General features: G+C 32.1%; 1 protein-coding gene across 2 annotated transcripts in view; it reads right to left on the reverse strand.

The window, feature by feature from the left end:
• The window catches only part of GLS (glutaminase), an 83,195-nt gene that overhangs the window by 26,715 nt on the left and 30,972 nt on the right, over positions 1-25,508 (reverse strand). Inside the window, exons 8-15 of one of the 2 annotated variants that reach the window (XM_032406038.1) lie at positions 18,291-18,323; positions 18,138-18,196; positions 14,786-14,852; positions 14,186-14,236; positions 11,483-11,659; positions 9,472-9,603; positions 5,646-5,738; positions 1,207-4,598 (exon numbers count right to left, since the gene is read on the reverse strand). In XM_032406038.1, coding sequence (XP_032261929.1) covers positions 4,452-4,598; positions 5,646-5,738; positions 9,472-9,603; positions 11,483-11,659; positions 14,186-14,236; positions 14,786-14,852; positions 18,138-18,196; positions 18,291-18,323 — 759 coding nt within the window. In that variant the 3' untranslated portion in view covers positions 1,207-4,451. Of the gene's footprint in view, positions 1-1,206; positions 4,599-5,645; positions 5,739-9,471; positions 9,604-11,482; positions 11,660-14,185; positions 14,237-14,785; positions 14,853-18,137; positions 18,197-18,290; positions 18,324-25,508 lie in introns of those variants that run through there. The other variant, XM_032406029.1, reaches the window with a different exon arrangement.

Below are 25,508 nucleotides of genomic sequence, written 5' to 3' on the forward strand. Positions count from 1 at the left end.
ATATAAAATAGTAAAGGAATGGAAGAGAAATCATGTTATTTTGAAAAAACTGCATTCTAGCATTTTCAAGATTGGTTAGGAGAAACACCCAAATTTTCACAAATGAAAAGTAAAGCACATTCTTAAAATAAAAATTGTGCACAATTTTTGGAATAAAACTATTCCATAAGCTGTTCAAAATGAGAAGTACATTATTTTTTTTAAGTGAATATAATCCTTCCATATAATAAATTTTGGAAACTGCCATAAAGTCAACTTTCCACATGAAATTTGATGTTCTTGCTTTCCCTTTTACGGAGTTCCCCAATACTGTTACTCGTACTCTGACAGTGCAGGTAGTGAAAGGGCACAGAAAAAGAAAGCACAATCTTTAGAGTTAAAATGAACAAGTAAAATACCTTATATTTTATAAATCCTGGGGCAGCAAAAATGTTAAGAGTTATTCTATGATAAAACTTGGAATAGGAATAAAGCAAAGAACCATTTACACATAACATACTATGTGGAAAGGACTGCTGCTGATTTTCAGAAGATGGATGGATGGATGGATGGGTGAATGGATAGATGGACAGATAAACAGACACAGATAGATATACTCACAAACACATACATATAAACATGCACACATTATATATAAATTATCAGGATACAGACTGGCATATCAGTATGTATCAGTGTTTCTTTCCACATACATACATACATGCCTATAAAACTCTACACTGTCAGACCAAGACCACCAAGTTCTTTGAGTCACCTCTCCCTGACCTTTAAATGGATTAAAACAACAACAAAAAAATTCCAAATGTATCTTTAAAAGTAAACAATCATAAACATTACATTTTGAATATATCATGACACTTGAACTCCATATTTACTAGTCCCCAAAGAACTTTATCAAAAATCCCACAAATACCAATTCTTATAAACAATGGTATTTCCCTTTCAAATAGTTCTAAAATTCTACAGTATACTTGGGACATCTTCTCTGGATACAAATTATAGATATGGTCAAACAGAATAAAGTACAGTTGACCTTAAACAATGTTGGGTGGAGGTAAGGGACACTGACCCCTATGTAGTTGAAAATCTGCACATAACTTTTGACTCTCCCAAAACTTAACTACTAATAGCCTACGCTGACCAGAAGCCTTACGAAGAACATAAACAGTTGATTAAAACACATTTTGTATGTTTTAGTAAGCTGGAGAAAAAAAATTTAGAAAATCATAAGGAAGATAAAATACATTACAGTACTGTACTACAAATTAAATTATATAAGTGCCCATGCAGTTCAATCCTGTGTTGAGAGTCAACTGTACTGTATTTAACCAATAATGCACGAAGCCTCATTATAATTTGGACTATGCTGTGTAAATATACAGAAAGAAGTAAGTTCCTTCTGAAAACTAAATTCCTTAAAAAGTAGTTAAGATGAATTTCTGTATTATAGTTATTCCACTCTAATACAAATTCTACTGTGAATGACAATTCTAAAGTAGTATTATGATACTCTTCATTTGATTTAGCAATATGATTTTCCTAAACTAGACAACAGATAAAACAACAGTGACACAGTGAATAACATCAGTGATACTCTTCCTCAGAAAGCAGAAACAGCATATAGGGTAGACTTTTGGAAGGTAGACAAATGGAAAAACAACAAAAAAAAAAATTGGGAGAAAAGTCTTTATTCAAATACTTCTAGTACAACCAATAGGAAATGTCCTCTCCCTCAAAAAACCCCACTAACTCTATACTTTGCTTAAAGATAAAAAAATCAAACAAAGCCCTTTTGAGTATTTCTAGTATCTCTTCACAACAGCCTCAGAATTAAAAATATAAAACATTTTAATAGTATCTTGATAAAGGAAATTTTTTGTTAAAATTCAACTACTTGTACTTAAAATGCTAGAGTTGCTTTCATCAAAAAAAAAAAAACAATAAAATCAGCTTAAAATAAATTTATTGTACAATACAAAAAGTAGGCATACTGGAAAATAAAAGGTACATTATTAAATATACAAAGGAAATGAAAGAAAGCTAAGTAACACAAATGTTTTAATCCAAACACTAAGATAAAATGCACAACATTTATGCTAAAAATAAAGTATTTCAGGAAGGATATGCATTTCAAACGAAATGTTAATAATAAAAAAAAGGAAAAACAAATGTGCTAATTTCTAAATGCTTGAATATCAAGAATCAGTAATGGCATGAAACATTAAATCCACAATACTGGGTACTTTTCAAGAACTTTATTTGAAAAGGTATTAAAAATACTGAAGGAATCAATTTAAAGAATGTCCTTAAATCTGGCAAAGATTTTCCTTCTTTTTTTTTTTCTTAAGGTAAAGTTTGGGGGCCTATTCACAGTATCTTCCCTCTTCTTCCATTTGGATACCTTCCTACAAAAACTTCTGGATGCTCATCCTTAACAAGATTTTTAAAACACAGTTAGCTTAGATAATGCTACTTCACTGGTAAGTGTGCACTTACCAACATAAGTGCCATAAATTAACAACATAATTTTGAAATCTATACATATGGACACAATAGGGAAACATTAAATTTTCATTTTATAAAGTAAAACCAATCTCCAAATGAAATAGTAAAATGTAACAATTTAGAGCATAGGGGAAAAAATAAAACTTTTCCCCCAGTCTATCAATTAAGACATTCCCCAAACTGTAAATGGCTTTGGTGGAACTCATAGTACAAATGATACTGTTTAAAGGTGTTGCAGAGGCGAGGACTTCAAAAAAACCACTCCCCTGTCAATGGCCAAGCCAGAAGTATCCAGTGAGATATGCATTTATACATTAGAGAAATATTCAAGTAACCATAAAATCCTTTAAAACTTAACATATAATTATTTAAATATTTAAGTTTAATACTTAAGTTAGCCCAAAAAGCTTCTGACCAATCAATACCTTTGGAAGGGAACTTCTTTTTCTATTATCATAGTTCCCAAGCTCCAGACATCATATGATCAGGTTTTCTGTATTTATTTTGCACCAGTATCTAAATTACTCAGTGAAACCTTTTTTACTACACTATTATTTACTTTCATAGACGTTATCTACCACATTTATGCCATGACACTAAAAAAAAACAAACTATCAAGTTCTCCTTCTAGACCCCAGACCTCATCACTGCCCCTCCAAAATCTACAAGTTTAAGAATGGATAAAACAAAAACCAAGAACACCTTGTAGGTATGGGAAACTGTGGGGAAAACCGAAGAGCTATTTGGAAGAAGGAAGAAGTGTGAATAGGTCCTACAGAATCTTACAATCACTTTGCCAAGACAGACTTTAAACATTTTAAATTATTCAAAACAGTCCTTCTCTTAAAAACAAGTTTTGATTCTCAATATTGCATTTTATAACCAAACAAAAGGATTCAGATCTAACATTTTAGTAGCATACTTACTACCATCAGACTGAATTCATTTCCTAAGTACTCCAAAAGAGTTCAAATAAAACAAACTTCATGAGATGTTATTATAATTTATCATAAAAGATTCATTAGCATTTGTGAAATTATTAGGATAATAAAAATATTAAAAGCTAAAACCCAAGACTTCACCATTCATACTTAAATATAACACAGAAAAAGTAACGTGGATAATACGAAAATAAAATTGTTTAGGTAAACATTTCACTTGAAGACACCCACTGTTGCTCCTTCTGAGTAACCATTATAGCTTTTTAACAGTGAAATGTCATTATCTTACTTCTGAAATTCTTTGGCTGGAATGTTTTAGTAACATAAGACACTCCCGTACATGACAATTTTGACAGAACATAGAGGAATTGCAAAATAAAAAAAGCAAAGACATGATTTATGTTTTAAAGTGTTTGATAAAATTTAAAATGAAGTTTTAAAAATTTAAAGCCAATCTATCACTAAAAATGGCATAAAATGTAAACTTAAGCTAATTTTATAATCTACTGCTATATTAAATAATTTGGGATTCATTAATTTTGCCTTTTTAGTTTTGTATTTAGCATAGAAATAACTTTCTACTGCCCCTACAGACATCATGTAAGTTTTAAAACTGGGAAAGAAAAAACAAAATGTAATGAAATTTATGAGTTCAATGTGTGGGTTTTAGAACCAAAAAATTAAATATTTGTTACTATTTTAAAATGAGGATTAAGTTAAAATTTTAATTATACCATCAAAAAATTGAAAGGAATTTTTCCTTTTTGCATCTTCAAAAATAAAGCAAATTTGCTTTACTTATTTATAAATACTTTTTTAAAGACCAACAAATCCACTTTTTAATCTCTTATCTTTATACAAAGATTAAAAGGAAAAAAAGCTTTATGGCTCCAGCACCCAAGGTTGAGAACACAAAAAACTCAAATAAATATTTATAGTATGCAAAAAAGCTAAAGATGTTTGAGAGGTTAAATGAAGAACATTCTGAAACTAGAACCCATTTCTTTAGCTTTTCTCTCCCAGACTTTCCATTCTATATACTACAGTTGTAGAGATGTCCTCATTTGACTCAGGTGACACTTTTTTCCATACTGTCTCTTTTAAAGCAAGTTCTTGTTGGAGACTTTCATAGTCCAATGGTCCAAAGGAATGCTAGTTGTTCAAGCAACATACATAATTTATTAGTGCACTTGAGTGAAGAAAGGTCCAAGCTATAAAACGGTATTTTTCAATGAATGTTATTAAAATCTGTTAACATTTTCACCCACCACCATTTGATGTTTTGTTCCATGTTACTCATGTTGACTCTCATGGAAGTTTCTATTCTGTTGGCTTTGTATAATTCTCATATTATTAGAAGTTACTTTGATTGGAACAATAGGAAAATTTTCTTACTATGCGTAAAAATAATTTCTACTTATATAAGTGCTTCATATTAGCTTCAAGTCTAATTAGTTATTTACTATAAACATCCAGATGGGATGTAAAAGAATTTAATTAAAACTCAAAGCAAGTCCTTGTTCCAGTGAATAACTATGAAGACAAAAAAATCCTGTTCCTGAAATTTAAGTCCTGACTCTTAAATATTAGCTCTAAAAAAGTATATATGTGCAATAATATGAAGCCAAACACACTGATAAATAAATATTACTTTAAGAGTGTCAAGAATTCTATATTAAACACTTTTTAAAGTAAAGTATTTCATTGGTAGTGGCCACTAAAACTTACTATGAGGCTTTGAAAGGTCTTTCACTAATACTATAATCCCTTTCCCATTTATATATCCATCCACATCAAAATAAACTTCAAGACTATAACTGACAAATATTAAGAGTAAAAACAAGGCTTTCTTTTATAGCATGTAGCTAGCACTCTCCAATGTTGCTTTCTTGGAACAGAATCAATTCTTTTTTCTTTTTAACAGAATCAATTCTTAAAAATATTGCTTAAAATAGCAGGAAAATGGGTGGTAGGGAAACTCTGCTGCTAGGCTAACCAGTTTAAATTTAAATAAAACAGCAATATCTATATACTACCATGTCCAGGGTAAAAATGTCAACAACTTGTGTATACTCATTTGTGATTAGCAAATATATGAGGCCACTAACAATTAAACTAAGTTCTATTCAAACAGGTGAATCTCATTTTCTTTCTCTGAGAAAAATATTACATAATAATCTAAATAAGAATTTTGCTTACCCTTTGATCACCACCTTCTCTTCGAGGATCAAGTTTTTTTGCAAAGTGTCTCAGATTATCATAGTTATGGAAATTACAGAGGGAAACAAGATCCTGTAAATAAACAGAACAGGTGTAAGAAACTGGCTATTCACTGGCCATTGTTTTTTCATATTTTAACAAATCACACTAATATTGTCCAACTTAACTACTATCTCATGGAAAATACCACTGCATGCTAATAAAGCGGCATGATGCATCAAGAAGAGAACTGAAATGAGAATGAAAAGACATGGATAAAAATTTTGAGAACACTGCTTACGAGCATGACCCTAGGGCTCAACCATCAAATTGTTTAACTTTCATTTCCTATAAAATGGGTACTATAGTAACAAGCCATATGAAAGAACTATTCTATCGAATACCCATAAAGCAACACAAAAATATAAATCAATATTCTGGTTATAATCTATTATAATCTATAAGCAATCCAACGTCATCCTCTAGTTTTTGTAAAATATAAAAAATTGAAAAATAAATCAGAATTTTAACTGAGAAAGTTTGCAGAAAAATTATGGCACTCAATAGAGATTCCATGAAGTAGTAAATGTACATAAAACCAGAAGCTGAAATATTAGCAAACTTGGGTAACAACATAAAATACTGAACTAATCAACAGTAGTAACAATTTTATTTTGCAGTGCTTATGTCCTCAAAAAAGAGACTCTTCAAGGTAGTTTATGGATAAAGATATTCAAACATGCAGATTAAATGATGATACAATAAACTATAATAATCTTAATTTATGTTGGGCTTTAAATTTAAACCTTTCCAAGTTTAATAACTTTAGCTGAGCTTTCAGAAACTGAAAACTATTTAAAACCATGACAATTAAAACATCAGTTTCAAATGTAATTTTCTATGGGAATGAGTATATGGGAGCTGTCTGATAGAAGCAATTTAAAGCTCCTCTATGAGTACTTCCACGGCTAACCCAGTAACTGGCAGACAGGCAGGCAGAATGCCAACAATCAATAAACTACTGAAATGAGTAAAAAAAATAGAATCACTGGATGGTTCCACTTACATGATCATTATCATATAACATCCATTCATGATAAAAACCTTCAACAAAGTGGGTTTAGAGGGAACATACCTCAACACAATAAAGAGCCTTATATGAAAAACCCACAGCTAACACCATACTCAATAGGGAAAAAAACATGAGAGCTTTTCCCCTAAGGTCAAGAACAAGATGTCCACTTTTATTCAACATAGTACTAGAAGTCCTAGCCACAGCAATCAGACAACAAAAGAAATAAAAGGCATCCAAATTGGTAATTAAGAAGTAAAACTTTCACTATTTGCAGATGAAATGATACTCTATATAGAAAACCCTAAAGACTCCACCAAAAACTACTGGAACTGATAAATGAATCCAGTAAAGTCACAGGATACAAAATCAATATACAGAAATCCAATGCATTTTTACACACTAATAATGAAACCACAGAAAGTAAGAAAAACAATCCCATTTATAATTGCACCAAAAATAGTAAAATACCTAGGAATAAACTTAACCAAAGAGGTGAAAGACCTGTACTCTGAACTATAAAACACTGATGAAAGAAACTGAAGACAACACAAAGCAATGGAAAAGACATTCCATGCACATGGACTGGAAGAACAAATATTGTTAAAATGTCTACACTACGCAAAGCAATCTACAGATTTAATGCAATCTCTATCAAAACACCAAAAGCATTTTTCACAGAGCTAGAACAAAGAATTCTCAAATTTGTATGGGAACCACAAAAGACTCCAAATAGCCAAAACAATCTTGAAAAAGAAAAACAAAACTGGAGGCATCACAATTCCAGACTTCAAGTTATATTACAAAGCTGTAGTAATCAAAACAGTATGTTACAGGCACAAAGACACATAGATCAATGGACCAGAACAGAAAATCCAGAAATAAACCCATAATTATATGGTCAATTAATCTCTGATGAAGTACGAAAGAATACGCAATGGTTTAAAAAGACAGACTCTTCGGAGTGCCTGGGTGGCTCAGTCGTTAAGCATCTGCCTTCGGCTCAGGTCATGATCCCAGAGACCTGGGATCAAGCCCCGCACTGGGCTCCCTGCTTACTTGGGAAGTCTGCTTCTCCCTCTCCCACTCCCCCTGCCTGTGTTCCCTCTCTCGTTGTGTCTCTCTCTGTCAAATAAATAAAATAAAATCTTTAAAAAAAAAAAGTTTAAAAAAATAAATAAAAAGACAGACTCTTCGGGATGCCTGGGTGGCTCAGTCGTTGAGCATCTGCCTTCAGCTCAGGTCATGATCCCAGGGTCCTGGGATCAAGCCCCGCATCGGGCTCCCTGCTCCGCGGGAAGCCTGCTTCTCCCTCTCCCATTCCCCCTGCTTGTGTTCCCTCTCTGGCTGTCTTTCTCTCTGTCAAATAAATAAAACCTTTAAAAAAAAAAAAAAAAAAGACAGACTCTTCAATAAGTGGTGTTGGGAAAACTAGACAGCTACATGCAAAATAATGAAAGTGGACCATTTTTTTAAACCATACACAAAAATCAACTCAAAATGGATTAAGGAACTAAATGTTAGACCTGAAACGATAAAAATCCCAGAAGAGATCACAGGCAATAATTTCTCTGATGTTGGCTGTAGCCAACATCTTTCTAGATATGTCTCCCGAAGCAAGGAAAACAAAAGCAAAAGTAAAGTATTGGGACTGCATCAAAATAAAGAGCTTCTGCACAGTAAAGGAAAACAATCAACCAAACTAAAAAACAACCTACCGAATGGGAGAAGATATTTGCAAATGACAGATCTGATAAAGGGTTAGTAACCAAAATATATGAGGAACTGATACAACTCAATACCCAGAAAAACAAATTATCCAATTAATAAATGGGCAGAAGATATGAAAAGACATTTCTCCAAAGACATGCAGATGGTCAACAAACACATGAAAAGATGTTCAACATCACTCATCATCAGGGTAATGCAAATCAAAACCACAATGAGATATCACTTCACACTTGTCAGAATGGCTAAAATCAGAAACTCAAGAAAAAACAAGTGTTGGTGAGGATGTGGAGAAAAAGGAACCTTTGTGCACTGTTGATGGGAATGCAAACTGGTGCAGCCACTGTGGAAAACAGTATGAAGGTTCATTAAAAAGTCTAAAAAAAAAATGTTAAAAAAGAACTACTCTATATCCAGAAATCACACTATTTAGCATTTACCCAAAGAATATAAAAACACTAATTTGAAGGGATATATGCACCCCTATGTTTATTGGAGTCTTATTTATAATAGCCAAACTATGTAAACAGCCCAAATGTCCATCGATAGATGAGTGGATAAGGAAGAAGTGGTGTATACATATACACAATGGAATATTATTCGGCCATAAAGAAGAATGAAATCTTGCCATTTGCTACAACATGGATGGATCTAGAGACTATAATGCTAAGTGAAGTAAGCCAGTCAGAGAAAGACAAATACCACATCATTTCACTTGCATGTAGAATTTAAGAAACAAAACAAAGGGGGGGGGGAAGAGATAAACCAAAAACCGACTCAACTACAGAGAACTGCTGGTTACCAGAGAGGTGTGTAGGGGAATGGGTGAAACAGGTGAAGGGGATTAAGAGTACACTTATCACGATGAACACTGGGTAATGTATAGAATTGTTGAACCACTATATTGTACGCCTGAAACTAATACATCATTGTATGTTAACTATATCGGAATTAAAATGGAAAAAACTGAATCATTGGATGGTTCCACTTATATGACCATTATTTTCAGTAAGAAAATACACTTACATGACAGAAATGAATTCCCTTAACACTGTTGCCCATCTTGTCCAGAGGAGGAGACCAGCACATCATGCCCATGACATTGGGGACAACTAAAAGAATGCCCCCAGCAACTCCGGATTTTGCAGGAAGACCAACCTGAAAATAATTTGAAAAAAAGGATATTCATGTTAACATTTTAAAAAAAGAAAAGTTATGTCCAACAATAAGGGAATTGGTTTAAAAATTATGGTTTACATACACACAGTAGAATTCTAACATTACAAATGTAGAAAAGTATTTTTCAACATGTTTATAATATAATAAATGAGAAAACACTATTAACAGTTGAGATATATTTGAATATAGAAAAATTTGAAAAGATATACTCTAAGGATTAAAGTAAATTACATCTAAATTGTGGGGCTACGCATGTTTTTATTTTAGTCTTTTGGTCTATATTTTTTAATTCTATAATAAACATGTATTAAATACTTGGAAAAAATATTCTATGACTAGAGAACAATGAGAAATTATATCTTCTTAAAAGATTCTCTGTGGTATACTGTCAGAATTGTCTGAGGAATAGAAATAAGATGGTAATTCAAATTAATCCTCTTCAAAACTTAAGTTTGCATTATGCAACACTTGACAATAACTGTGATAAAAGACAATATTAATATCATCAGGGCAGTATTCATTAATGGCTTACTAACATTCCAATATTGACTACCTATCCTAGAAATAATCTTGCACAAAACCCAAGAGGAAAAAAAAAAATCACCTGAATGGGATATACCAATTTACCAGGAATACAAGATACAAGGGACAATGGTATGGATGCAATAAACAAAATCTATACCGTGAGAAACTATACAGGATAAATGACCCAGTTTTATCAACTAAAAATAACAAGAAAAAAGAGAGGTCAAGGGGAAGAACACAGATTTTGAAAATAATAATAAAGGGAGATAAAACCAATCACAGTGTATGGCCTTTATTTGCATCCCAAGTCTATTATTATAGAAAATAATAATTTATAAGACAATCCAGATCATCTGAACACTAAATATTTTGATGCTATTAAAGATCAAGATGTTTTTATCTTTTTTAAATGCAATAATGCTGCTACGGTTTTTTAAAGACATCCTTATCATTTAGAATTACATATTAAACTACAGCAAGGGTGGGGAATAAAGATAAACAATATTGATCATGTATTGATAATTACTGAAGTTGAGTAGTGGGTAACATTAAATGCATTTCTCCATTTTTCTGTTTTAAAATTTTCAAATAAAAATTTTTTTAGGGCATTATGTCTTCACATAAGCAGAATGAGTTAGAAAGCCTATACATTTCACAAGTGTACAAAGATGCTCACAAGTGCACAACAGAGCTTAAAGCAGTATATTTTTGTTAAATATACTTTAAGTACTTTAAAATATCTATGACAATAACCATAGATGTTAAACATCACAATTATGTGCTCCTTCTGAACTTAAGGAATTCTTGAGGTACATAATCACCATAATGCTAAATATTAACAAGGAAAAGCAGAGAGGTCTATACTAACCTTGTACTTTGGAATGCCTTATAAGTAGAAGTGATGAGGTTCTATAAATTAAACTTCAAGTTCTTAAGAATATCTGGTAGAGGGGCGCCTGGGTGGCTCAGTCAGTTAAGCGGCTGCCTTCGACTCGGGTCATGATCTCAGGGTCCCGGGATCAAGCCCCGTTTCAGGCTCCCTGCTCCTCGGAGAGTCTGCTTCTCCCTCTTCCTCTGCCCCTCCCCCTGCTCATGCTCCCTGTCTCTCTCTCAAATAAATAAATAAAATCTTACAAAAAAAAAAAAAAGAGAATATCTGGTAGACTGCTTAACTCTAGTCCTTACCAAGTCTGTAACAAATTAACCTTGAAAACAAGTCTCTCTCTCAAAAATTAATGTGCAGCTTTAGAACCAAAGTTCAAACTGTATTTTTAAAAGAACTAGTCCAGACTAGTTCCTTGCAGTAGAAAATTAAGATTAAACAATTACTTACATGGAAAGCAAACTGCCCTGAGAAATCATACATGCCACAGGAATGCATCAAACTCAGTGTATTTCGAACTGCTTCAGGGCTCAGTACTCTCTCACCAGTAATTGGACAGAAACCACCATTAGCCAGTGTTGCAGCCATCACACTGGCTGATTCACAAGTTACTTCAATGGAGCATAGCTAAAAGGAAGAAAAAAACTGTCTGAAAATCTGGGTTCACATTAATTTTTGTACTGCAGTTGACTTCTAAGGAAATCTGTTTCATCTAGTATTTCATACAGATCTGAAATCTTTCTTCCAAGGGGATTATTTTAATATAACTTGATAATATTCCAAAGATTTTAATTTGAACAAAGTTTAAGCCCCTTTACGGTTTATCCTGATTTGCCCAGTCACCTAGTCTTCTAATGGCAAAACTAGGATAGGAAGAGCCAGCCCCTAAGCACTAAGATTTGTAATTGCCCCAAGTGATATTAAAAGTTGTTTAAATATTAATACTTTCTGTTGGATACACTAACAATTATTTTTAAATCAAAAGAAAAAGGAGCCATGATATAGTTTTAAGATAAAGCAACAGACATCAGTATGATAAATAGCATCTACATGAGAAATTGCCACTTAAGGAAAAAAATGCTAAAATGCCTAACATTTCACTATAGCAAAGCTCAGCATCCCTATGTAGCAACATGCAAAAAATTAAGGGAAGAAAACTCTAAGATTGCTCTAGCCTGGATATTCTGTGTGCCTAAATCAAAATGCACTTATTAATATTCAAATACTTATTTGATACTGATTATGGCTGCTCAATAAATTATGATCAATAAAGAAGGCAAAGTCCAAGTACAATATAGTTTGAAATTTTTGCATTTAAATATAATCAAAATAATGGAAATACCTTATCATAGCAAACCCAAAATTACTCATAAAACTGAAACAATAAATATGCTCCATTTTATTTTTCCTTAACAGCAACCAAAACTGTGGGGGGTAGGGGAGAAAGGAGAGGAGAAGGAGGATGGGAAGAGGGAGCAGGAGAAGACTAGGTTCTCAACTTGCAAGCTTTCCTTATTCATACTTCAAGACTGTACAAGAGGCACAAAAGGGGTCTGGAACAGTAAGAAGAAAACTAATTAGCTATAGTGTATTAGGAAACTCACTGAGAACCACTTTTTGACTGACATTTACTTTTGTTTATTTATATTAAAATCTCTTCCCTATTTCTTCAAAACTACAAAACCTACTTACTATACTGACCCCAGACAGCAAAGACTTATAGTAGATTTAATCATGAAAGTCTTTCTAAAATAGATTTAAATTCCAATGATCATTTCCCAATTTAATCCTTAGTATTAACTGGAATTTTGTTTGTCATAAGATGATATACTACTAATTTTACAAATCCCAATTTGAGAGTACTTTCCTGATACCCTGATGGATGTTCAATTACATACAGCCCTCCTCCAAAAAAGTAAGGCTTCTATGGCCTTCTCTTGATTTTTGCCCAAAAGTGCAGACATTTCACAGTAGATTAGTAGCACCTAGGCTGTAACAGCCAAACTCAAGCATGTATACCAAAGGAAAAGAAGCATTAATGTATGGAAGAAATTCATATGGGCAGGGGGAAAATAGGGCTACTGGATAAAAGTAACTATGATGCTGTATTTTATGTTAACACCTTATAGCTTCAAAGGAATTTCACACACATCATCTCATATTATCTTCAAGGTAACGCAGAAAGTTAGGGCAAGCATGTGCTACACATAATGAAACTAGGTCTAAGTAACTGAAATTAGGTCACATGGCTAAAAAGTGGCCAGATTAGACCTTGATTTTATATTGATAGTCTGGATTCTCAATTCACAGTTCTTCACATTGGCAGATGACAAACTGCCATCAAAATCTACTTCATTATCAACCTCCCTTACATATTCTTGAAGATTACTACAAATTTGAAATTCAAGCACTTCTTCAAAAGTAAAGACAGACAAATGTAAGGTTAACTAGAAACCAATAACAATTAATTTGTTATTATGTGGCTTGACATTATATCCCATCAGAGGCACCAATGTTATTATATCTGTAGGAATGAATTGAAATGAAAACACAGGGAGAAAAAAGGGATGTCCAGGAAGGCTATTTAAAACTGAGTTCTAACTACATCAAAAACTAATGATGTAATGTATGGTGATTAACATAACATAATAAAATAAAATAAATAAATAAAACTGCATTCTATAACCACAGCAGATTATATGAATGACCCACTTCCCTCATGAATGTGGAGAGCTACTTTAAGTTAGAAAAAACCCACCATATGACATTGCAAAAATGAATTAAACCAACCGAGAAACTGCCTCTTTAAGATGCTGAGTATGAACCGTCTGATAAAGAAACAAATAAATCCTCCAAACAAAATTGAAAAGCTAAGAAATCGCTTAGTTTATAATAAGGACAAGCCTGGAGTTATACATCATTTTTGACACTTCTTAAATATGTTTTTACAGAAAAAAACTCTCTATTACATTCTGAGGCATGACATTTTAGGAGAAAAAGACATGAAATTATCTTTCATGAAGGCTTTTTTTGGAAGGTCAATGGTAAATGTATTTTATCTTAGCCAGGAACCATGGTTTCACAGATATCTATATTCTGCAAAATGTGATATGCCCATTTATATATAAAATTCATAGAGTTAAAGTAAATTACCTGGAAATAGAAGTCTAATATACCAACCATGTCTGTGCCTTCTGGAAAACACTGAAAAAACAGAAAGGCAATTAAAAACAAGAATATATGCACATATGTAAAAGACACATAAAGATTAAATTTAAAATGTACACAAATGTTTCATCTTGAGAAAATAGCACATAACCTATAAACAGTATAAACATGAAATAATGAAGAACAATAAAGTAAAAGTACATCACATACAGATTTCTAAATACTAGTTTAACAATGATAAACTGATTCATAATTCATAAACTAAGTTACTGGACCACCCTCTTAAAATTTAAAAATCAAATGTAATCAACAATAGTCTGGCATTACACTTTTGGAAAAATGGGCTAATCCTTAAGCAAAACTTGCATTAATAAAACTAGTCAAATATTTGAATACTGCCAGATACTAAATCGATTTAATAATATTAACATTTTGATACCATTAACTCAAGAGTGTTTTGCGAAAACTTCTGCACCTTAACTAGTAATAGGTAGTTGCTTAAAATCTGTTGCTGAGTTCTTAACATACATCTTAATGTAATTTATTAAATAAAATAATTTGAAATAGAAATAAAAATTCAAAAACCTTTTTTTCTTTTAGGTAATATCCTATTGCAAAATTTCGATCTCCGCTTTCTCTTTCAGACTGAAACCTAGGAAGAAAAGAAAATTGCTCTATTTACTTATTTTCTGTAAGAGTATGATTGTTCTGTAGTTTAATTTGTATAGCAAAGTATAGTATAAAGAACACATTGACCTAAGAGTCAAGACTGCTAGGTTCCAATCCCAGTTCTGTCAATAGGCTAGCTATGTGTCTTGGGGAAGTTATTTAAGTGACAATTCTTTTAGCCTTAACTTCCTCAGCTATAAAAGGACTGAAATGAGCTAGGCCCTTTCTAATCTTCATATTTTATGAATAAAGAAGCTAATTTTAAAATTATCAAATATTCCACCATTAAAAAATATACTAAGAAGTCGCAGAATCTCTGGATCCTCCAAAAGTACAATAATCAATTCCAACTGAGGGAATCCATGGAAATTTCACTGAGAGAGGGACACATGAAATGGGCCTTTCAGCATTTGTTAGATTAACAGATTTCAGGGGGAAGCCTAAACAATGGAAAATTCCATGTAGCAAGAACAAAGTTAAAAAGTATAAAAGACAGGACTTCATTGAAGAATGGCACATATTCTGATGTATCTGGGAAATAGGGTTCATGGAGAAGAGTGGAGAAACATCAAACTAACAAGGGAGACTAGGACCACATTATCAAGACTGATAAATGCTAAAAATGGCTCCTGATTGCCAACAAAATGAAAGCTTCAAGGCTTTCAATCAAATTACCTTGTCAGATCTACATTTTAGAAGGATAACTCTGACATCAGTTTGGGAAAGGGAAAAAAGAAAGGATGACTGATGCTATTAGGAGACCAGAGTAGTAAGAGCCACCGAAAGCCTGAACTTAGGTAGTGGTGATAGGAATGGAAGGACAGGTATGATCAAACATGAGAGCAATTCAGCAAATCTTCCAACTTGATGGGAAAGAGGAGAAACAGGGTGAATGAAGTCTGGTACAAAACTCTAGATTTCTAATGCAGTCTACTGAAAGGATCGTGATACCAACTGATGGGAACCCTGGAGCAAAGAGCAGTTTGAGAAGAAAGAGAATGAGTTTTAATTTAGACAGATTTAATTTGCAGTACATTTGAGAAATCAACCTACAAGAGTCCAGAAGGCTGCTGACAAAAGAGGAACTGTAGGTGACACACTGTATTATCGATCATGGAGTGGGGGGTGGCAGTCCCCCCTACCTATACATTTTAATGTTCTTATGGTCAGAAAAACAATGCTGAATGTGGAAAAGCTCTTGAAAATAAACTTATCAACTTGCCATACCTTTAAAAAAAAAAAAATCAACATAGTGTACTAACTACTCAGCAATTATCACAATGCCTAGCATATAGCTCTGTGCAACAAACACTACATCAAGTGCCTATTATCTACCAGGTAACAGGAATACAAAAATGAATTGGAAGATATTCTATCCAGGTCTAAAGGAGATCAGAGTCTAATAGCGGTGATGGGGCAGAGAGACATAGAGTAAGCTCAATTAAATATGGTAATATGAGACCACAGAAGAGAGGTGAGATGAGATTCATGAAAAACTTCCTGGAAAAGATACTTAAGCTGATGAATAAAAGTTGGTACAACAACCTGAAAATTTTTGCCTCCTGAAACATGTAGTACAAAGTGTCACTTAGTTAGTAGTCATGTCAAAACTGTTTCAGCTTTATCTAACCACAGGAAACAACCAGACCTATTCAAAATGGAGAATATCCACTATAGCCAGATGCAGCCTACTGCCTGTTTTTAGAAATAAAGTTTCTTGGAAGATCACCTCATGTTGTCTATGGCTGCTTTCCTACCAAAATAGTAGAGATGAGTAGTTGCAACAGAGTCTATATGGCCCACAAGTCTGAAATATTTACTATCTGGTCCTTCACAGAGAAAATTAGTTAATACCTACTTTGTAAAACAAGTGATTGACACTCCCAAAAAAAGCCATTTAATAAAACTTTATAAAGCAAGGGTATAGAGCAGGGGGACTCTTCTATTTTAATAAAGCAAAAGAGACTCATATAAATGTATTGTATGAACCTTGATTAATTCCTGGGGAAAAAGGCTGTAATAGGCATTTAAGGGACAGTTGGGGACATTTACATATTAATGATATTTTTAAATTAATGTTAATGATCTTAAATGTGTTGATGGTATTGTGGTTATGTAGGAGAATGTCCTTATAACATACTGTGTGACATATAAAAGTCACACAGTAATCAATCCTTACGAATACACATGTTGAGTTATTTAAGGGTGAAATGTTGGGATATCTATAACTTTATTTCTATTAGTTCAGGGAAAAAATCCCAACATATACATGTATATTTACATATATGTACATATATAGAGAGATACACATGTTTTTAAACACTTCTATTTAAAGAAAGAGGTTGAGGAAAAGCAAATGAGACAAAATATTAATCAGAAAATATAGGTGAAAGATACCCAGATATTCACTGTTTATTATTTCGACTTTTCTGTAGACTGGCCAATTTCAAAATAAAAAATTGGGGTGAAAGTCAACTTAGCCAGGCAGAGAAATTAAGAGAGGTAAGACAGGGGCATCTGAGTGGCTCAGGCAGTTAAGTGTCTGACTCTTAGTTTCTGCTCAAGTCATGATCTCAGGGTTGTGGGGATTGACCCTGTAATGGGCTCCTCATTCAGCCTGGAGTCAGCTTGTCCCTCTCCCTCTGCTCCCCACCCCCCACCCCGGCTCACACACGCTCTCTCTCTCTCAAAATATATAAATAAATAAAATCTTAAAAAAAAAAAAAAGAGGTAAAACATGTATTACAGGCAAAGAGAAAACTGAATAACTGTATCAGTAATTTTTTTTTTTGAAGATTTTATTTATTTATCAGAGAGAGAAAGAACACAAGCAGGGGGAATGGCAGGCAGAGGGAGAAGCAGGTTCCCTGCTGAGCAAGGAGCCCAATGCTGGACTCAATCCCAGGACCCTGGGATCATGACCTGAGCCCAAGGCAGACACTTAACAGACTGAGCCACCCAGGCATCCTTAACTATTAGTAATTTAAGGTAAAGTTGGATTCCCTTCAAATTCTATAATTACCCACAAGAAGTTTATCAAAACTGTTTAAAGCATTTATTTATTCACTGAAGTAAGCCCTAGAATCAATAAGGGAAAACAGATTAATTCTAAGTACACTGTGTATTATAATATAGAGAAAGCGGGGAGAGGGAGGTAGAGGGGAGGGACAAGACAGTATTTAAAACAGAATTCTATAATCTAGTTATTTTTGTTAATTTAAAGAGGCCTGGCCTATTATAAAAAACTTAAGTCATAAATCAGACTCACGTCGCATTACTGAATCCAACATATTCATTGCCAGCCATCTTATTCAAAAACTGCATCACCTATAAACCAAAATTAGAAAGTATTAGTAGTCAAAAAACAAATATATAAGGAATATAAATATAACATGAAAACTGAATTCCATATTGCACTTACATAGTCAAATTTTTCAGCATTATTCACTCCTTGCTGCAAAGAAATGAGACATAAATGTTAATATAAGCATCACTCTACAGTTAAGTTTTAAGTGAATATAATATCAAAATTCCAAACTGCTATCATTACAATTAATATATTGTACATTAGTACTTTTAAGACTAGGAAATACTCTAAAATAATTTAATATTTACATAAACTTTTTACATGTTTTTTTTAATACCAGTATGTTGAGAATGGATCTGAATTACAAAGGGAATGCTTTATTTTAAGTATATCTTTACCCAACCCAAAGTTACAGAATTTTAGTTACCCCAAATCCCCTTATCTTTCATGACAACACATAATATTCTAGAACATATGTTATTTAATTTCATATTTAAAAAAAACTTAAAATAAAGTTTCACCCTTAGAAAAGAATTGAGTATTTATAAATTATGGTTTTTAATTAAGAACAATCTACTTATATTTTTAAAATAACCTTAAACCAGCATTAGAGTTAGAAAAATGAGTTATGTTGCAGAACTAACTAATCTTTTATAATTCTAGTATATGCAAACATTCTGAATACATTTTGCTAGTGTAAAGAAAGCTCTACCTTTAACATCTCATTTGTTTTAACAATTCTTGAACTAAAAAAATATATATTCCATAGTCTCTAAAAAATTAGCTACATTTGAATTTAGCATTATGCCAATTCAGAGCATGGAAGATGTATTGTTTCATGACTTCTATTTCTGATATGTTAGCTACTGCAAATGTCAGTAGGAAAAACCTATGTAACGTAGATCAGTTCAAGTAGCCAAATGGTTTCATTTTACCTCGGCGAAGTTTACAAAGCAGTAAGATGTAGATCTGAAATCAAACGTATTAATTGGTGATGTGCACCCAATAGAAACAATACATCTCTAATTTTTAAAACAGGTTTAAAATAATTTGACAACTAAAAATTTAAAAACAAATTTCTTAACTTTACCCTCAAAAATTCCAAAACATTACACTTTAAAATTTTATTATGAGGGGAAAACCTGTACCAGAGAATTATTTAACTGAATAAAGCCAGGTTCATTCTCCACTTTACAAGTAGACTAGGATGTGGCTGATAATCTGTAAAACCTTACAAATCAACTTATTTAAAGAAAGGATGTCAATCACATATACAATCAGTAGCTGAAAAGAACACACTATTTCATCAAAATTAGGCATTAACAAAGCTTAAACAAGATAAGAATAATTTAGCTACAGCCATATTGTAATCACTATCTATGTATTTTCCCTAAAGTGCCTTTTGACATATTTTAAGTTTTCTTTCCTTATAATACACCAGAATTCAAAATGTAGAAATGTAACTCCAAAGCTGTTCAATGAAAAATAATTAAAAGAAGAAATTACCAACTTCATTGAACTGTTGCAGTTGTCAAAATATTCCATAGATCCTAATGCTGTAAAATATGTAACAACATTTAAACCACAAAAACCTTTTTAACCTTTGAGAAAGCACAAAAAAAAAAAAAAAAAAAAAGAACAACTCTTTTGGAAAAGGATGTCAGCATTTGCATTGGGATGTTACATGTATAATTACCATTATACAATTAATCAATGTAAAATAGACAAGTTATACTGAACTTTCATTCTCTGACCTAAACTGTGCCCTACAGAACAAATACAATTTTCTTTATTTAGCTGTCATGTTTAATAAAAAGAAAAAAAAAAACCTTCCAACTCTAGACTATGGTCACATGCTTGGTCTACTTTGTAGCTTACTAAATTAAAGCACAATTGAGTTTTGCTTCTATGCTGTTTTTAAAAAACTGATATTTACCAATGTCAATCATTATATAACATTTTGGATAAGCTACTTGAAACGTCCTAGGCAGATTATATAAACAAGCAAAATAAAGTATCTCACTGATTTTTGTTGACCCAAGAAAGTTTTTCCCCAAAACTTCCCCATTTAAAAGTAAAAGCACTTGATTAATGTTTATTCTTAATATCTACCCTGGAAATAGTATTATTTAAGTCAATAAAATATATTTGCCCCTATATCTCTTGGGAAGATTCTGTGCACTCCAGGGATATATGGGCTCTAATAATCATTACAAAATGCTGTTATTTTAATTTCTAAAAAAATAACTGTATAAAGTTTATTTGCAAAGACGTGAGGGAAAAAGCACACATACACATACAAAATAGAGTAAACCCCCCAAAAGCAAAAATGTAAACTGTAAAAAAAAATCCATCATCATTATCTAGTAGTGGGGTACAGAGGGGTGGAAGAAGAGATGTTATGAATATCAGAAGCCAGGAATGGGTACATGGGAGCTAGTTACACTATCATGTTTATTTTGTATGTTTGAAATTTTTCATAAAAAGTTAAAGAAAAAAGTGTTTGTTAATAATGTCCTATGTTAATTTACAACTGTTACTTTAGAATATTCTTTTCTTTTTGAAATAGTAATTGATTTTTAATTAGTTCATGTATAAGTAGATTATTTTCTACTCTTCCTATTTAAAATTTTTACAGATGTATGAGTTGAGAAATCTTGCTGACAACAGAGTAGTTAGAAATAGAAAAGGTTTTGTTATAGCAATACCACTCAGTTCTTTACATATAAAAGTCACACAGTAATCAATCCATCCTTAAAAATTCTACTTAATGCTCTTACTAACAACTTGATTAGATCCTCTGTCCATTTTGTTTAACCAAAGACCTAGAAACAACCTAGAATACAGAGGGCTGTTCCCACTCTTTACAATGATTCATACCCTCAATACCACTGACTCTAATATTTCAAAATGTTCTCTTTTGTTGGTGCCCAAGAGGCTTTTATAACCTGAAGCAGTGCACCATAGTAAAATTTGGGACGCATGAGAAGTATGCCTTCTTATGAAAACTGGGAGGAAATCTGGACCAAAGGCAGACTAATTTTAAGCAAGACATATATGAAAACTGAGATTTGCAAACTGATAGTCTTAAAACTATTTTTGTCTCCTGGAAAAAAATTCCCATAACCAGGGATATGTTTATCCCAGTTTTAAGTCACTGTACAACCATTATTAGATATGTTATTTTAATTTTAGAAAAAGTTACAGTGATATTTAGTAAGTACAGTAGGAAAACTTAAAAAAATAAATTGGAGAAAATATATTTACCAAATCCATTCACCAATTTTTTTTTTTTTTTTTTGGTGTGAAAAAGTGTTTTTATTAAGGGAAGGGGACAGGACCCATGGGCAGAATGAGCTGCATTGTGATTGTGAGGAGTGACTGATTATATACATTTAAGTTGTAGGGGGGTAGAGATAAAGAAAGTTTCTAAAGGGATTTTCATATGTTAAAGAAGACTTACAGGATCCTGGAGATTAAATGACTTTTAAAAAGCAAACCATGTTTTGTTTGAAAAGGGTAGTAATCAGATCGAGAGACTAGAAAAGTATACAAATTAATTTCTCTGTAAACATTCCTACACTAAGTTAAAGAATTTCCATTTCATTGAAGAAAATTTTATGAATGAAAATGTGATAAATAGGCACAGAGTTTTAAACATTGGCTATTAAAAGAATTAATATAACTATGTTGGAGTGTTTTTATAGCCTGTTTTTACAACATACTCCTGAACTCAATTATATATTATACATTAAAACACAGGTGAAAATATTAGTTAACAGGGACATATGCTAATAAATTTAATATAAAAATGATTCATTTGAAGTCCATGCATTAATCAGTTATTTTGTAAGCAAATCACTTGATTCCATTCATAAAGTATGGAGGTGTAAAAGCCAATTGAAAATTAGAGATCACAGAGGAAAGAGGCATAAAAGAGGCAAAAAGAAGTAACTGAAAATGATTTTATAGAATACTCTTTAATCTTGCCACAGAAAATGCTTTAAAGCTAAATAATACTTGGAGGATTTAAAATAGATATTACAGGTAAAAAATAATGTTCTAAATCTAGTATTATCTAGATTAACCTAAATATAAAGAGAAAAATTCTGTTGGCAACAAATTATCTGCCTTTCATTAAAAAAAAAAACCTCAAAGAATTCAGCTGATATAAACATGGAGTGAATAAAACAATTAACACGATAAAGTCACCAAATCCAAGACATCATCCAGTGCTCCCCAGAGCCACAAATCACCTTAAAAGTGTGGCTCACAGGCACATTCAACAGGTTGCTGCTAACATAACCAAACTGAGCACTATATACATACTAACTAAATTCATCTTATTTTCATGGAGTATGACTGAATTGTCTTTTAAAAAGAAAAAATCTGATGTTTTAAATTTAAAAATACTTCTGATTTTTAAAAAAATCAGATTTCTTCAAATGACAAAAACTGGAAAATACTGTTAGAATAAAGAGAGACAAACACAGAAGACAATGTAACTTACTCTTTACCTTTAAAATAAAAAAGCAGAAGTATGGCAATTATCTTGAAATATGTTATCCTCATTTTCCCACCCTAACCCTCAAGTTATCCAAAGACCTTAACTTTTAAACTAAAACTAGGTGAAGTTTTTACCACTGCAAAGAAAAAAATTACATACGTAACTGCTATTTCATCCAGAGTTAACTGTGCTCCTTTCAAATTTATTTTTACTCTTCCTTTTAAATCAAGCAACCATATTATCATCATCAGATAAAACAAACTGCATCAAAAAGTATTCTTTTAAACTTAGTAGTTACCACAAAGAAAAAGAAAGGATATTAATTTTATAGTTTTTTAAAATTATGTGCATTTTAAGTACAAAATGACATTTGTGTTTTTTTTTTGAAGGTATTTACCTATATAAGCTTTGTTTAAAATTTTAAATATTGGAGTTTTCCTATAAGTTTAGTAGTTAAGAATTTATGCAACAGGTTCCTTCTGTCCAAATCCTCCTTTTTTCCACAATCTGCTAATCCTTTTGAATACTTGCTCTGCCTCGTTCCCCCATTTCCTGAGGATCATCTCCAATCCTACAAGGAAAAAATATCAATACTACAAAATTAAGAAATAAAGAGTCTTACTAAAGACTCTACTTAATTTTTTGGGGCAGGGTGAGAGAAGACTAACATGAGGAGAATGTTTTAATAGCACCAAATAAAGTTGAAGTTCGAAAGAAAAAATAGCCTTAAGGTCATCAACTAAAAGAGCTAAAAAACAAAATTTACATCTAGTAGCCATGGTAAAATATCCACGCTTTGGGTACTCAAATGCAAGCTCCTTGAGAAAAGGGTTATTAGTTCCTTACAGATAGCAGGTACTGACTAACGTCCAAAGAATGACCATATTACACCCACTAAAAATTAGATGTGACTTTTAAGCCAATAAACTGTTATCTTTTGTACAAGTTAAAATTAAAAAAATAAAACTTCTGCTTTTTGGACAATATAACTATGCTAGGTAAAGACAAAGATGTCATCAAGAGAAACAGCAAACACCTACATTAAATATGGCAGAATGAATTCTAATGAAGAGCAAACACATCAGATTTAGCTCAAGCCTGACTCTACTGCTGTCAGTCCCTGTCTAGTCTCAGTTTCTTCACCTCATCTATATAAAGTAAGAAGGCTGGACTTGAAGACCCTTCCGGCAATAGTTTTGTTACCTCAATTTCAATTACTAATTCATAAATATGTGATCATACAACCTTCACAGATAACATACAGATTTTTAGAGGAGTTCTGAATTCTTTAAAAAAAAAAAAAAGTCTAAAGAAGTATTACATTACATTACATACCCCTCCAAGACTTAGATGAACTTCATTAAAGAAAAAGAAAGAAATTTGTGAAACACTTCTAAAAACAAAACAAAAATGCCAAGAAAGTGACCTTAAATATGAACTATATCCCAAAGCCTCATTTTCAACTTTGCCGGTAAATTAAAAATGTTTATATATTTAAAATCACTGATCAAATTTATAAATACAAGATGACTCAGTTAAATTTTTGCACTGTTGGACACTGAACCACACTTATGTTGTGTATACGTGTTTTTTTCACTGTTTCATATAATGTGACTTTTATGGCTCATGACTGAACATGAGAAATGAAACTGATGAAGTGATGGTGTGATATGACCAGACATGCATTTCTCACATGCAGCATTTCAGTATAGTATATGAAACCCATGAATCATTAAACAAAAGATGTTTAAGTGCATGCAGTTAAGGAAGGCTTCTTTTTATCATTTACGTATGCCCTTTCCTGAAAATACTATTGGTGTGCTATGTTATTCTTTCTCCAATGTAAGAATTCTTCAACTTGGATTCACAGATCAGCTTTCAAAGGGTCTGTAAACTCCTTAAAGTTTTATAATCACCGTATGTGAACATTTTTCTGGGAAGACCCAAAAAAGGTTTGGAACCATTCTAGTGGTTTTCTCATCAAGCACTAATACATAGGTTATATTATCATAACTTTCCTTACCTCTAATTTGTTACTTGTTCAAATCTAAACAATTATTAAAGAGACTTTTCTCTCATCGCAACGTTTACTGAATTTCACTGTAAGGACCCATTCATACTTGTGTCCACCTCACACTACAAGGTAAGCAAGCTACCTGAAGGAAGGACTGTGCCTAGCACAGATTTGTATTATAATTTTCTACAACAAATATTCTCTCACCTCAAACTGACAACTTTTACCTTATGTAAAACAGTCATGAATAGCTAGATGTTATAATGGGCAAATAAAAATTTCCAGTCTATTAAAATTAGTTACATTAAAGAATAATACTTGGCTATAATACCTACCTCACTAGAGTTAAAAAGATTAAGTGGGCCAATGCTTACAAAGTATTTACGCTAAAATAACAACTAAACATACAGAATTCTTATCATAGTAGTCTTCTATTTTAAAGCCTTTTCTCATGAACATATAAAATTCATGAAAGAGGATTTCTAGTATACAAATTAGGTTAAGTTTTTAGGCCAAAGGCATAATTTATATCCAAACATTCTTTGGGTAACCAGGGTATCCTGTCCTCACTAATGCATCTACAAAGCCATGTAGTTATATTTTTTTATGCTTGGAAAAGATAAGCACGGATTTACTGAAGAAAGTATATAAATATTCCAAACATAAATGAGATTTATTTGAATATAAATGAAATTTATAATTAGAAATTAAAAATCTAAACAATATCACACACTCATATCATTTTCAAATACTTATTCCAAACAACATTAGAGCTTCCAATTATTAAGGCAAACCAGACACTAAAACAATC

Source organism: Phoca vitulina, unplaced genomic scaffold, assembly GCF_004348235.1.
Source record: "Phoca vitulina isolate PV1807 unplaced genomic scaffold, GSC_HSeal_1.0 scaffold1, whole genome shotgun sequence".
NCBI classification, from domain to species: Eukaryota; Metazoa; Chordata; class Mammalia; order Carnivora; family Phocidae; genus Phoca; species Phoca vitulina.